At 38.6% G+C, this 15,843-nt stretch overlaps 1 protein-coding gene across 2 annotated transcripts in view; it reads left to right on the top strand.

Annotated features, from left to right (window-relative positions):
• The window catches only part of IL1RAP (interleukin 1 receptor accessory protein), a 130,501-nt gene that overhangs the window by 68,184 nt on the left and 46,474 nt on the right, over window positions 1-15,843 (top strand). For both annotated transcript variants that reach the window (XM_004577785.3, XM_004577786.2), the window contains exons 3-4: window positions 8,897-9,182; window positions 12,228-12,414. In XM_004577785.3, coding sequence (XP_004577842.2) covers window positions 8,897-9,182; window positions 12,228-12,414 — 473 coding nt within the window. The remainder of the gene's footprint in view (window positions 1-8,896; window positions 9,183-12,227; window positions 12,415-15,843) is intronic.

Raw genomic sequence — 15,843 nt, 5'->3', positions numbered from 1 at the left:
CACTACACTTTCATAACTAGTAGGAATCTAGTTTGTAAGCTTGCTACACTCTCACAACTATTTTAGGTCCACTATGAGCTTCCTTTCTGGGGTGTGGAAGTTTCAGAATTGTTGAGGGGATTTACTAATCATGCAATTTTTTCTGACTACCCTCATTAAAACTGCATACTCTTGCCTCTTCTCCCACTTTTTCCCCCCTCTCTTTATTCCACTGACTTATCTTCTGTTTTTCTTATTTAGTCTTTCCATTGTTCCTTGCCAGTCTTCCAGTGTTAGAAGGTGAGCTCCATGAGATCTCTGTTTTGTTTCCATGTGCATTCCAAGAACTCCCTTTAGTACTTGGCTTTTGATGGGATTTTGAGCACATGCATATTAGATGGATGCATAAAACCAATTGGTGTCAAAGTCTGTTTCTGAATCACCTCTGACAGCCACAGCCCTGGTGTTCTGTGCACTGTGCTGCTTGCCTGCCTCGTCAGGACTGCTGCTCAAGGTGGCTGAGCCGCCACTCCTTGAATTGCTGCAGAAACTTGCCCACACGTAACCTGTTCATCAGCTCTCTCTGTTCATGACATTTCGTTTTGCTAGGCAACCTAAACAGCTGTTCATGACAGTCACATGTTAATATTCACTGAAGAAGTATGCCTGCTGTTAGAAAACATGAAGCAAAACTCTCAGAATGGTCGTAGTCTCTGCTTTAGCTTTCAGCAGGATTACTGGAACATAGTGATGTGGCAGTTTCTAAAGGAGCCTCATCCAGATTGGGTTCCGGATTGGAATGTAAAAAGGAAATGGCTCTGATCTCTGTCTCAGGGCTAACACCTTCCATTTCCACTCAGTTTATAATTAAAGTAGTAGACTATGTATTTTTGTTTAGATTACCATTAAATCAGTTCATTTATTCTGTTCTTTTTTTTTTTTTTTGTCTTTTAACAAAACTGAATTTCTTGATGGAGTAAGATGCATTTGGATTTGTTATGTAGAGCCATGCGATGCCCAGTGAGATCCTTTCATGTAGCAGGCTCTTTAATTCTCCTATAACAACACTGGAGAGGTAGGTTACGCAAAGGGCAACTGAGTCTGTTTGTGCAAGAGTGTTTGGAGAGGAATAGACACATGACAATTACACATGCAAAGTAGCCCCACCTTAATTAGGTGTGCCAAAATTCAGATTTTTACTTTCTTTGTCTACCTGAAGTTCTGAGATTTTTGGTCTGTTTGCTTGTTTTTTACCTGTATGTTTACCATACCACCCAGCCCAGTGCCTTGCTCACAGCGAGATCTCAGTAAATACTGAACAAACGCAAATATATGAACAGCTTTCCTGTGGGAAATATCCTGCTTTGATTGTGTGAGCATGGATTTGGGACAAGCAACCTAGATCTGTGTTCGGGCAGCTTTTATTTGTACTACCACTCAGGCAAAAGTAAGTCAATTAATCTCTCTGTCTCCGTTTCCTGGCATGTAATGTGGGAATGGGCATGAAAGCCCAAGAGGGTGTTGTGAGATTAATTAGTTAAAATGTATACCCTGCTATATAAATGCTAATTGCTGTCGGGAGCGTGGGTTGGATTTTCCAGTGACTTGGCTTTGCCAGGCTCTGCACAGTTCCATTATTCGTCCGTGCCACCCTGGCGGATCCTTCAGAAGCCCTTTTGGCTGGGAGAAATGATGACTTTGTGGGTCCCCCATGTTGTAGGGCCAATTTAGAAAGAACTTCCACTGTGGAGTAAACTGTATCAGTGGGGGGGGGGGGTGGTACTTGAAACAAAAAGCAATTCACTGTGCCAGTAATTTCTTAACTTTCCTTTGTTCTTTTTAGAGACAAATCTATTTCCAACACAAGCTTCCCTGTCTTTCCTGAGGTGGTGCCTGTGGTCAATCATATAATTAATTTGTTGTTACATGACTTGCCAGCCTGTTGCCTCACAATTTATTTTTATTAGTTCATTAAATACTTTCTTTAAAAAAAAAAGAAAAGCTCTGACAAAAACCCTCAGGTGGCTAGCACTTGAAAGAGAAAAAGTCATAGAATAAATTTCAGATGGACAAATGCCCTCAAAGGAAAAAAGTAATAAACCACATGGAGCAATGTTTATGAATATTGATGTATACATTTTTATTCCCTATTGTAAATGAGTATGACTCACTTAACAGACATAGTCACTTGGCCCATGAAATACTCTGTTAGGAAAAAACACAGCTGGCATAACTAGGATTTGCCTTTAAAAAGATATTACTTTTATTTTCATTGAAAACATAGAGTCTATAGAGTCGGCCAAAATCTTGTTGATTGATCCTGTATTTAAACTTCGGTGTGTTAGAACCTTTATAAATGCTGTTTATAAAGAGTGTCGCAGATTATTAACCCTTGTTGTGAAAGAAAAATACTTCCTTTATTAGTCACTATAGGCAGTGCTACTTGCTATGAGCACATCTCATTAGTTTAACACAATGGTGGTTTGTTTTTCTTTCATACCCATGGGAGGTAGACAGTTTTCCTCAGTAGCTCTTCTCTAAACCCTGGCCATATTGCTATCCACTCTTTCCAAAATGTGGTCCTCAGGCTCTGTTTAAATGTGAAGAGAAGGCACCAAAGATTTACCTCGGAGTTTCGGGTTGTGTAGCAGTGCTGGCTACATTCTTTTGCCAGAACCAAATCAGCTGGCCCCATCCCGAAGGCCATATGCAATTTTCACATCTGCCAAAGGGAGGGAAGAGGGATATGATTAGTGAGCATCCAGCCAATCCCCACAGTCTGTGTGGTCACCAAAATGTTCTTCATACTTCCTCCAACGTGGCCTGCCAGATTACCCTGCTTGTGCCTAAGATGTTTTAGTAACTCGACTTTCCTATTTCCTTTTCCTAACTACCTTTCTCCTACTTCACGTGAGAAAATATCTGTGTGTCACACTATTCTTCATTGGCCAGGGCTATAGATCTCCAGAGGCAAAAAAAAAAAAATGTGACATTTTGTATGGTTGGTGTCAGAAAGAATCCTTTAATAAAGGCATCAGTAATGCCCAGAGGGACTTCCTCTTTCTTTTCCATTTGCCATTGCTTTTTTGTAAGAGGAAAACATGGTATCAGGACTGATTGTTCCCTTAATCAACATGATCTGAACTGAGACATGTTGGAGTGGATCTGCACAGAGGATTCTAGTTTTCATCTAATATGCTTGCTTCAATCATCATAAAATTTTATTCAGAAAGTGCAGAATTGTGAGAAAGATTTCTTTGTAAACTGCATAAAGAAAATCTCTGTGAACACAGAAGGTAGTGACGTCTTATTTTACACACACACACACACACACACACACACCTTAATATGGTAAAGTTCCAGGCTCCATCTGCCGCCCAACTGTCTCTGGCTTTTTCTTTAAACTATCGTATATTTCTTTTTTTGTTGTTGTTTTAAAGATTTATTTATTTTATTACAAAGCCAGATATACAGAGACGAGGAGAGACAGAGAGGAAGATCTTCCGTCCGATGATTCACTCCCCAAATGACCGCAATGGTCAGTGCTGTGCTGACCCGAAGTCAGGAGCCAGGAGCTCTTCCAGGTCCCCCACACGGGTGCAGTGTCCTAATGCACTGGGCTGTCCTCAACTGCTTTCCCAGGCCACAAGCAGGGAGCTGGATGGGAAGTGGAGCTGCCGGGATTAGAACCGGCGCCCATATGGGATCCCGGGGCGTTCAAGGCGAGGACTTTAGCCGCTAGGCCATGCCGCCGGGCCCCCGTATATTTCTTGTAATTTGGAAGTGAAATGACTGTCATGCAATGAATACCAACGCAGATTTTTTTTTAATTAAGAACAAAGTTAAGACTAAGAGGAAGGAGATATGATTAGGAAGGTTTGACACTGAGAATGAGCTTCTGAGTGCATCACAAGGCAGATGTGGTCTTCCTTTACTATTCCTGCCATCATTTCTTTCTCCCTTCCTTTTTTCCCTACATTAAACGTTTTCAAAAAAGACATGCACCATTTTTTTTTCCAAAGGCAATGTAAGACTTGTACAAAAATAAGTGCATTCTTTCTGCTTTAATTTTCCTCACTCACGCTAGTATTTTTCCTTTTGGATATTTTGTTTGTTTTCTATGGCATTTCTCATGTCTGTTTTGCTAACCAATTTGTGTTTACAATTCACTTTTTCTTTCAGGAGTATCATTCACTTCTCTTATTAAGTAAATGAAGTGTCTCTTAAATTGCCATCCATTCTGATTTCTCTGCCCATGTCCTTCTTTGTAGTGCTAATGCATATTTACTGAAACAGTAATACTTTATCAATTTTTTGCATATGAATAAATTATGATTTTGTTACATACCTTGTTATCTTGTATAGCACTAATGATGTTACTTTTCACCTGCTTACTCTACTTTTTTAAACTTTTATTTTTCTAACTACTTTGCCACATGTTTTCCACACTGCTAATGTCATCGGATAATCTAGAAATTGCAATATTTATATATGCTTATGTATATTTAAAATATAGAAAGGACAATAGCGAGCACTCAGCTAATCTAAAAACCTGAAATACTGTCAGATACTATCAATCCCCCATCTAAGTGCCAGGGATCCAAAACTGTTGAGTCTCCCATGATTCACTTTAACAGGAAGCTGGATGAAAAAATGAAGTGTTCACACATGACTGGAGTAAGACTGTGTGTTACTGGTCAAAGTCATGATATGACCTCTCCTTACTTCAGAGGTGCAGGGAGGTGTGGCCTTAGAATACAGTTCAGAAGAGAGCACAGAAATACTGGGTGTACAGAGCTAAGGGGTTCCTGTTTGGGTGTTAGCAGTTCATAGGCCTCTTCAGCTTTCTGGATATTGGTTTGTTCTCCAGATCGGTTTCTTCTCTGGCTTTTCCATGCTTGTTTACAATTTATTGCTTTAATCCTTTTTTTTAAGATTTATTTTTATTTTTATTTATTTTATTTTTAGTCAGATATACTGGGAGGAGGAGAGATAGAGAGGAAGTGGAGCTGCCGGGATTAGAACCAGCGGCCATATGGGATCAAGGCGAGGACCTTAGCCGCTAGGCCACGCTGCCGAGCCCTATTGCTTTAATTCTGCTAAGCTGGTTGGCACCAGTGGATATTGATGTTGCTATTTCTTTTCATTTCCTCATCTTTCTGTTACTCGAGAGTATAGTAAGAAATATTTTTTAGTGAACTTCTAAAAGACATGTATTTGTTGTATATCTTAAGACTATACTTATATCATCATATGTATAGTATATAATCAATGAGTTAGTTTGGTCGCTTTGAATTGTTAACAAAAATATATTTAAAGATTGGTATTTTAAAAAATATTGCTTAGATATTCAAATATTATTTATGTATATAAATAATCTTTCAGTCTTTCCAATTATTCTCATATATGTTGGGTTTAAGATGTTTCTAAGTGGGGCCCAGCATCACAGCCTAGCAGCTACAGTCCTTGCCTTGAATGCGCCTGGATCCCATATGGGCACCGGTTCTAATCCTGGCAGCCCCGCTTCCCATCCAGCTCCCTGCTTGAGGCCTGGGAAAGCAGTGGAAGACAGCCCAAAGCCTAGGGTTCCTGTACCCACATGGGAGACCTGGAAGAGGCTAAGAAACTCCTGGCTCCTGACTTTGGATCGGCGCAGCACCGGCCATTGTGCTCACTTGGGGAGTGAATCGTATTTCTCTCCGTCTCTCCTCCTCTCTGTCTTTCTGACTTGGGAATGAAAATAAATAAATCTTTTTTTTTTCTTTTTAGATAGCTAGTTCTAAGTGGAAACTTAGCAACTTTTTGAGTTTTGGGAAAAGACAGTTTAATTTCCCAGAAATTCATTGATTCTTGAAGTGTCAATTTCTTTCCAGAAGTCAGAAAGCTTCAGATTCTTTGCTTTTGTCAATTAAAATAAATACTAACATATTTATTCTACTAGTTGATTATTGATCCAAAAATATTACTTAATAAAACTAAAATATCCATGAAAAAATGTGATTCTATTTGTTATTCATGTGGTTTTTGCTGAAAAGTCTATAATCCATTTGTATAGAGTGAGCTTCCCCTAAGCGTTGATCAGGTTTGGGAGTGTTAGACAGTTGTGCTTCTGGAGATTGGCCAGTTGCTGGCTAGGATGTCCTAGCCCTGAAACGTGTCTCGTTTATTGCTAATTTACTGGACTTGTTCTCATCATGGCAACAGGGTTCAAGAAGGAAAAGTACTAGCTGTATTGCTTTAGCTTGTATTGCAGTAGCTTGTATTACCACATAGCTATTTCCGCGGCATTTTCCTGAATTAGCTCACTTACCAGGGCTGCCCTAGATTCCAGGGGTAGTAAAACAGGCTTTCCTTGATGGGAAGACTCACAATTTCACACTGCAGAATATGTAGATGAATGGAAGAGTGAAGAACTGGAGCTGATTTGCAGGCTTTTGTCCTGTTACGTGAACATTAAAAGTTATTTTGGATGTTGAAAATTTAGATTGGGATTGGAGACCCACAATATGACAAATCAGGTGAAGTGTGTGCTTGTGATGCCAGCATTCTGTATCAGAGCATGGTTTCAGGTCCCTGCTGTTCCCCTCTGCTGCAGCTCCCTTTGAATGCGTCGGAGAAGCCAGCCAAGGATAGCACAGTAGTTTGATCCCTACCACCCCTGTTGGAGACCTAGATGAAATCTGAATCTTGCCATTGGGCTGGATAAGCCCTGGCAAATGCAATCATTTAGGCAGTGAACTAACAGGTGGAAGATAGATCTCTTTCTGTTTCTCTTTCTTTCTTCTCTCTTTCCATTTCTCTTCCTCCTCCTCCTCCTTTTTTTTTCTTTTTTAAAAAAGATTTATATATCTTTATTGCAAAGTCAGATATACAGATAGGAGGAGATACTGAGAGGAAGATCTTCTGTCCGTTGATTCATTCCCCAATCAGCTGCAGCGGTTGAAGCTGAGCCAATACGAAGCCAGGAGCCTGAAGCCTCTTCTGAATCTCCCACACGGGTGCAGGGTCTCATGTCTTTGAGTTGTCCCTGACTGCTTTCCCAGGCCACAAGCAAGGAGCTGGATGGGAAGCCAGAATTAGACCTTGCACTCATATAGGATCCTGGCACGTTCAAGGTGAGGGCCTTACCTGCTAGGCTAGGGCACTGGGCTCTATTCCTCCTCTTCTGTGCTCCCCACCCTGTCATTCTGGTCACCAAATGAAGAAATAATCTTTAAAAAGACGTAAGTGGGTGTAGTAAATAGCTTGGAAGAGTTGAAACAACTGAGTGGCTTGCTGGCACTGAATCATTTTTTGTACCTGACTATGAAGATTTTTTTTACATGTAAGCAAACAATTTTAAGCTAATGCATGACAGCTTTCTTCAGGATTAGACTATTTTTAAAAAGATTTATTTATTTTTATTGCAAAGTCAGATATACAGAGAGGAGGAGGAGAGAGAGAGGAAGATCTTCTGTCCGATGATTCACTCCCCAAGTGAGCACAATGGCCGGTGCTGCGCCGATCCGAAGTCAGGAGCCAGGAGCTTCTTAGCTTCTTCCAGGTCTCCCATGTGGGTGCAGGAGCCCTAGGCTTTGGACTGTCTTCCACTGCTGTCCCAGGCCTCAAGCAGGGAGCTAGATGGGAAGCGGGGCTGCCAGAATTAGAATAGAGTGCACATATGGGATTGAGGCATGTTCAAGGCAAGGACTGTAGCTGCTAGGCCAGGGCGCCGGGCCTTAGACTATTATTATTAAGGTGTTATTTCCAATAAAATTTTATAATTCAGATTTAATAAATGATAAAATTGGAAATGTGTTATTAAAATGGTATCTCTGTAATCATAGCAAAATTCATTATAGATTGAAAATAAATGTTTTAACGCTTAGACCTTTATAAATTTCACTGAAGAATGAGTATATATATATATATATATATATATATATATATATATATATATATATATATAGCTGGGGCCAGGAGCTGTGGCACAACAGATAAAGCTGCCACTTGTGGCACTGGCATCCCATGTGGGAACTGGTTGCAATTCTATCCATTCCAGTTCTAATCCAACTCCCTGCTAATTTCTTAATTATAAAGCAGAGAATGGCCCAAGTGCTTGGGGCCCTGCATCTATGTGGCAGACAAAAGCTCCTGGGTTTAATTACTTGTCTGGCTTCTGACTGGCAGTTTCCAGCCAATGTAGTTCATGGTCATAGATTGCTCAGGTAATTGGGTTCCTGCACCCCAGGTGCCAGATCTACATTAGGTCGCAGCTCGAACTCTCGCTCCTCATCAGGCCCCAGCCACTGTAGGCATTTGAGGAATGAAGGGGCCCTCTTTCTGTTTCTCTTTTCTTGCCTTTTTTCTTTCTTCCTTTTGCTTCCTTCTATTCTCTTCATCTCCCCCTCTATAAATATAAAACATGACCCTAAGAACATATTTAATTAATATAGTCTTATATGTGAATATCCATGCATATGTGTATGATGTGTTTGCATTTGTGTTTTGATGCTAGGAAAAAAGGTAGCTACTATAAGAAACTGTTTGGAGAGTCACAGAAGTCTGTCCTCTTAACCACCAAATGTGAAGGTCATCTTTTAAGTTGCAATTTCCTTCTTAGAACTTCTATCTCCATGATGTGAAAAAAACATGTGACATGTTTTTCAGATGATGTATTCACTCATATCTTGCAGTGTTCAACAGACTCAAGCTCTCAGATTAAGTTGATGCTCAAGAAATTGTTAATGGATAATAAATAAATGGTTAGAAGTAAGTACTTCGTAGCACAGACACCTGTACAATGTTAATGAGAGGGCAATTTTTAAAGAAAACCAGAAAAGGAAGTTTCTGGAAAAGACTGGACTAAGCATTGTCCTCTTAATAACCTTGCTCAGGATTATTCATCTGTTGTCTTCTTTGTTTCTGATTATTCCAGAACGGTGCGATGACTGGGGACTGGATACCATGCGGCAAATCCAAGTTTATGAAGATGAGCCAGCCCGCATCAAGTGCCCACTTTTTGAACACTTCTTGAAATTTAACTACAGCACAGCTCATTCAGCTGGCCTTACGTTAATCTGGTATTGGACTAGGCAGGACCGGGACCTTGAGGAGCCAATTAACTTCCGCCTTCCCGAGAACCGCATTAGTAAGGAGAAAGATGTGCTCTGGTTCCGGCCCACTCTTCTCAATGACACAGGAAACTATACCTGCATGCTAAGGTAGTCTATCTCCGATGCTTTCTTCATTCCCTTTAATTCCTTTGCGTGTATCAGGACAATGATTGTGCTATGAAGCTGGGGAGGAAAGGAAACATTTAGACAGAATTATAATTTGCACTAGTGGCTTCACTGAAGAGGGAGGAAGGAGGTACGTGGAGACAATGGTTTTGTTCTAAGAAAAGTCTCCATGGGTGGCTCCATTTCAGATCCTGATGCATGTCAACATTGTTCAGAGGTAAAGCTTTATTCGTTTGCCTTTTTGCCATGACATTGGAATTTGTATGTGTGGCACCAGAACCTGCCTAAGTGACAAGCATATGTTTTCTTGGACAGGAAGAGGGCAGGAAGTAGAGTCCATTTTTGTGTTATTCTTGGCATTTTTCAAAGTACCTGGCACAATAGAGACACAGGGTGTCTTTGAAAGAGTATTTGGGAGATATCAATGTATTTAGGGCAATGCTTTTCAATCTTTTCTACCAGAATTCCTCTAAAAAGCAAGTGAACATATCCCTGGGTATCTGAGTATGAAACAGTCTATCATTATGGTCAACTTTTTTCCAAATCCACTTTTTTTCATTATAGCTATGGGGAAATTTTCTATGTTACTGCACAATATGATAGCGTCTCCTTTACTACATGTTAATGTTGCTTTTGCTTTTCAAAAAATAAAATTTCAAAAACATGTATCTCCAAAAAATAACCATTTTAAGGTTTAACTCTTAGTTTTGTTTTTAACCTGTGTCTCTTCTTAGTGTCCAGGATTTACCATTTTCCTAACTACCAGATGTGCTGTTACTGCTTTGTTTTCTTATTTATTTTTAATATGGTTTAGATTTATTCAGTCAATATGTTGGTGAACTAGGGATGCAAATGCACAATACTACAGACTGGATGATGTAAAAAGAAGTATGTCGGGACCAGTGTGATAGCTTAGTGGGTGAAGTGCTTGCTTTGCATGCGCCAGGCTCCCATATGGGCACCAGTCTGTGTCCCAGTGGCCCTGCTTCCCATCCAGCTCCCTGCTTGTGGCCTGGGAAAGCAGTCAAGGATGTCCCAAATTCTTGGGACCCTGCACCCGTGTGGGAGACCTGGAGGAGGTGGTTTCCATTCCCAGTGCCTCTCTCCTCAGCTTGTATTTAGCTAACTTCTCCCTCCATGTCTTCATGGATTTTTCTTTTTTTTGAAATACTACCCATATTCATTGATCAATATTGTTTACATGTTTCTGTTACCAAAGAGACATTGGAATTTTAATGCAAATCCCACCAAAATAACATTTTACGCAGAAGTAGGAAAAACAATCCCAACAGTTATCTAAAATTCACTTGTACACGATAGTACCATCATATGAAATACATAGAGACTAAAGCAAACACCATGATACAGCATAGAAATAGATATATAAACCAGTGGAATACATTGAAACTCCAGAAATGTATCTTTCCTTTTGTTTGTTTCTGTGTCTTCATTCCCTAGTAGAAGGGTGCTTGTTACCTCCATTTATGATTTAACTTTATGAATTTTATAGCTTACTTAATATTTAAGGATTAATTTGTAAAGTGACTATGATGTATGACTTTGAGAATGACACAATTTGCTTCATTGTGCAATCCTAGGTCCTTTTTCTCACAGGGATGCTAATGGTTCTCTTGGAGAACTAAGTCTATGCTTTGATAAGTGTAAGCTACAATATGAGTATGTTGGAAAGACCCCATCTCCATCACGGGAAGGTCTGTGGGGAATCCTGTAGCAGTTTATAGCCCCAAGACCGAATGGACACTGTCATTTTATTGGAGTGGAAAGTGTACTGACGCATGGGCTTCCTTGGTATCAGGATATTCATGTATCCATTATTTGTATCCTAATATAGATTGGTGGAACTACAAATAGATGATAGTAGAAAGAAGAGTGGGATGAAAGAATAACTGATTAAGCCGGTTCCACGATTGCTTAGCTATTCATCATACTCAGGTTGTGTCCACTTCTTTAGTATTTGTATCCACACAATCACAACTGACTTATGTTTGGCTTAAGCACTTTATCATCTTTAATAATCGTTTACCTACTAACATTTCCTAAGTGAACATTTGCAACCCTAGCAAGGCATACATAGTGGTTTTCTCTTGGGCTTCATGTCTACTATACATTCTAAAATGCTGCAGAATCTGTCTATCCAAAATTTGCCAAGTAAATACTCCTCCCAAATAAAAAGCTTTTTAGATTTTTTTTTAACATTACTGGAATAGGATTACCTGCCTAAGGCCTGTAGGTATTCCCCAAATATTATTATTTTTTATATCTATTTCCAGATTGGCACCCTTTCAGTTCATCTGTCTGTCCGCACATATTCCATGTCTTCAAACAAAGCTAGGATTGAAATTTGGTGGTACAAGAATTGCCAGGCTGCCCATTGTCCTGAGTCCATTCCTAAACTGAGAATAGCCTGAAGTGGAATCAGCTGAAATAAAACATCTGGATGCTTTTATGGCCTGGCTGTTAGATTAGTATTCTGGGATTAAGTTGTTTGTAGGTGTGCTCGAATATTAGTCGATTGAATCAACCTATCTCTGCTCACTTCTATTAAAATCAGAAAATGTATTTTTACATTAATGGAAATTGACCTAATTCACATCCACTGAAAGAATCCTTTTTCCATGTGGTAGACCCTTTATTGTTTGTGGACAGAGTTTATGGCAAGCAATTTTTGCTATCTCCTTATTTTTTTTTTTCATAATAAGTACCCTTCTCCCCATGTTTGTACGTTTCCCCAACCCTTTCTATTGTGTTCAGTCCTTTTTAAAAATTTTTTCTTTATTTTTGACAATCTTTACATAGTTAATTATGTATCTGTTTTTGCACTTTTTTTCTGTGATGTGAATTGGAGAACGGAATACTTCTGTAAGTCATTTAATTGCTACATGAACTTATACATATAAATGAAGTCTCAAAACATAACATAGTAACTCTTAGTTCAGTTTAATAGGGATGCTATTTCAAATCAAATGCAAATGAGGCCACACATTTATGGCATATTTCTCTTTTCAGGAACACAACGTATTGCAGCAAAGTTGCATTTCCCCTGGAAGTTGTTCAAAAAGACAGCTGCTTCAATTCCCCCATGAAACTCCCTGTGCATAGATTGTATATAGAATATGGTATTCAGAAGATCACTTGTCCAGATGTAGACGGATATTTCCCTTCCAGTGTCCAACCCATCGTCACTTGGTATATGGTAAGCGAAGTCAAAGACATTTCATCATTGCTACCACGCTGATGCTTATGTTCTGGGTTAAATGTAGAAACTAAAGCTTTTCAGAATGTCTAATTTCCTATTTAATAATTTTACACAAAACATTTAGGTTCTTCATTTCTTACTATTTTAAATGATGTTGTGTGTCATACCTTGCCTCAATTCACCATTTCAGAAATGATATTCTTTAGATTACTAAAACTACCATTATTCTCTTAACTTCCTGTCGCAAACATTTTGAGACATGATCCTTGCTTTTCCTTAATGTTTAGGGAGGCCAGAAGGTAATTTATGTGCTGGATTTCAACTGCTTGATTAATCTATAGCATATTTTATTATTTGGATATTTTCTTTTTCATCTTCCTTTGCAAGCACTGTCTGTCTGTGATCTCTTCCACATCTGAGGGATTTGCGAAATATTTAATGAAGAAAAGGGGTTTAAAGGTCGCACTTATGACATCGAGTTGAATTTTGAATCATTTCTGATCTACAGTTGCACAAAAGACAAAAATTCAAGGACAGAGTTTATACCAGAACTCAATAACAAGTTAGTCATAGGACCACTTGTAGTGAGTGAGTCCAGTCACCCATCGCCCAAGACCTATATGGAATAAATGATGTAAGGGAGAGAAAAAGAGAGACGTAGTGTTGTGTCTGACAGTCTTCAAAAACAGGAATAGTAGGCGAGTATAAGAGAATGACAGCAAGAAGTTCTGAAGGGATTATAAGAAAAGTTCTAGTGCCTTAAAAAGATGAAGAATGACTGGCCACACTGAAGAGAAGATATTGAGACTGGAATGAAAAATAAACAAGATCAGGACAATATCGAGAGGATGAAAAAGGACTGGCTAACAACACTGAAGCATGGCAGATCCAGGGCATTCATGACTCAGGGATGTCTTGAAGAAAAACTAGTCTTTTCATATTCTAAAGTTTAGGTGAAACAGGTTGACATCAAGAAGAATGAAAGTAAAACCTCATCCAAAGTTACAAGAAAGGAGTAAAAACCTTTCTGCTTAAAAAAAGGAATATTGGGCCTGGTGCGGTGGCCTAGTGGCTAAAAGTCCTCGCCTTGAATGCACCAGGATCCAAAATGGGCATTGGTTCTAATCCCATCCAGCTCCTTGCTTGTGGTCTGGGAAAGCAGTTGAGGACGGCCCAGAGTCTTGGGACCCTGCAGCCGTGTGGGAGACCCAGAAGAGGTTCCTGGCTCCTGGCTGTGGATCTGCGCAGCTCCAGCTATTGTGGTCACTTGGGGAGTGAATCATCAGATGGAAGACCTTCCTCCTCTCTGTATACCTGACTTTTCAATAAAAATTAAATAAATCTTTAAAAAAATTAAAAAGGAATATTGAAAATGTCATAACAAACTATTTCAGAAATGAGCTAAAAGAAATTACTAAAATTTCATTTGGAAGGTGAAATAATAACATAAATAATAATTGTAACTCAGAAATTATGCAACTCATTAAAATCTTTGAAAGAAATAATTGTATAAGTGAAGATAAATTAAAATTAAAATAATATCAAAAAGAAAATTAAGTGTGACGATAATGGCTCCAGATTAATAAAAGGTGGCATAAAAAAAAGGTTTTCAGTCATATTACAAAGGTTAGTAATAATTGTATCATAAAAGTAGACAGTGAATATTATCATAAAAAAGGAATTTATTATAAAAGAAACCTTACTTTATCATTATGACATAACCATAACAAAAGCATTTCTATCTGGTAGCAAAACCTCACACTATATAAGGCAAAGGTTGTCAGAATTAAAAAAGAAATAGACAATTTAATACTTATAGTTGACTGTTTTAAATTATGTATCCATTTAAGTTTGTTAATGGAAAAACTTGCAAGGGAAGTTAAAGGTTCTTTTGGTCAAAGATTCCATATTGAACATCAGTGAAGATGGAATCTTAATAATTTGAATCCTGTGTAATAGTTTAAATTGTAGCATTTCCCTTTGTATTTCAAAAAAATTTAACGAGTTGTATTTGGATAGTGCTGGGAAATCAACTCATTCTCTCTTTTTAAGACATTCATTTTTACTTGCAAACCATGGTTACAGGATGAGAAGGAGAGACATAAAGAGAGATCGTTCATCTTCTATTTCATTACCCTTATGGTTTCCTCAGCTAGAGCCGGGCTGGTCCAAAGCCAGGAGCCTGAGGCATCTTCCATGGCTCCCACATGTGTTTAAAGGCTCATAGTTGGGCCATTTTCAGCTGCCACTCAAACCAGTGCTGATATGTAGAAGCTTAAACCTTCCATGGCACAGCACCAGCACAATCAACTCATTAACTTGAAAACTGGTAAATACAAAGAAATAATCATGTATTCATTTTTTTCTAGGAGAAATCAGTTAATGCTGAATTTAGACTACTGAGGATATGAGCAAATTATTACTTTTTTCTCTGAAGATTTATTTATTTTTATTTATAAGGTAGACTTACAGAGAAAAGGAGAGATAGAGAGAGGAAGTCTTCCATCCTCTGGTTCACTCTTCAAATGACCACAAGAGCCAGAGCTGAGCCAATCTGAAGCCAAGAAGCAGGGGCCTCCATGTGGGACAAGAATCCCAAGGTCTTAAGGAGTCTTTGGCTGCTTTCCCAGGCCAGAAGCAGAGAATTGGATGTGAGGTGGAGCAACCAGAAAAGGTGGAGCAACCTGAACATGAACCGAATCACATATAGGATGCTGGTTCCACAGGGTAGATATTGGCCTTTTGCAGTTGCTCGTGATATACCAAGGCTGTGCTCTCCAAAAGAATTTTATCATTAATAAGCACAAAATGACATACTTACAAATGAAATTATATATCCTCTGTGATTTGCTTTAAAATAATATTTTAGTACAGTGGATAGATATATTAAATGAAATATGATGCAGCCTAATTGATACTTGCTGAGACAAAAAAGGGTATAATAAGGACTTATTGCATGTCCTCTCAGTAATTGTATTTTTCAATAATGAACTACATGAAATGTGATGAAAAAATGTTAAGAATTTTTGTTGAAGCAACACTGCATATTCCAGTTCAAAACTGTTTCTCTACTTTCTATCCAAAATCTCTAATCTCTAAATTTTGAAAGATTTATTTCCATGTAAAGTCTATTTTTCCCTCTCCTTTTCCATATTCATTTCCCGTGCCCATATGCCTTTTATCTAAGAACATTCTGCAGATTTCTTGAATTGTTTTTTTCCTTCAGCCAAAAAATTATTTTCTGAATATATACTGTCATATCTGTTTATTTATGGCTATTCTTAGTGTTACTTTACAAAATTCTTTCTAAAATGTTTTATTTATTTATTTGAACAAAGTTATGGACAGTGTAAGAGGGGAGACAGAGAGACCTCTATCTGCCTTTCTCCACCTCAAATGACCACAGTGGTCAGAGCTGAGGCCATC

The sequence above is a fragment of the Ochotona princeps genome, chromosome 3, assembly GCF_030435755.1.
Source record: "Ochotona princeps isolate mOchPri1 chromosome 3, mOchPri1.hap1, whole genome shotgun sequence".
Taxonomy (NCBI): domain Eukaryota; kingdom Metazoa; phylum Chordata; class Mammalia; order Lagomorpha; family Ochotonidae; genus Ochotona; species Ochotona princeps.
Note: the sequence above shows the minus strand (reverse complement) of the source record. Positions and strands in the feature narration are given on the sequence as shown.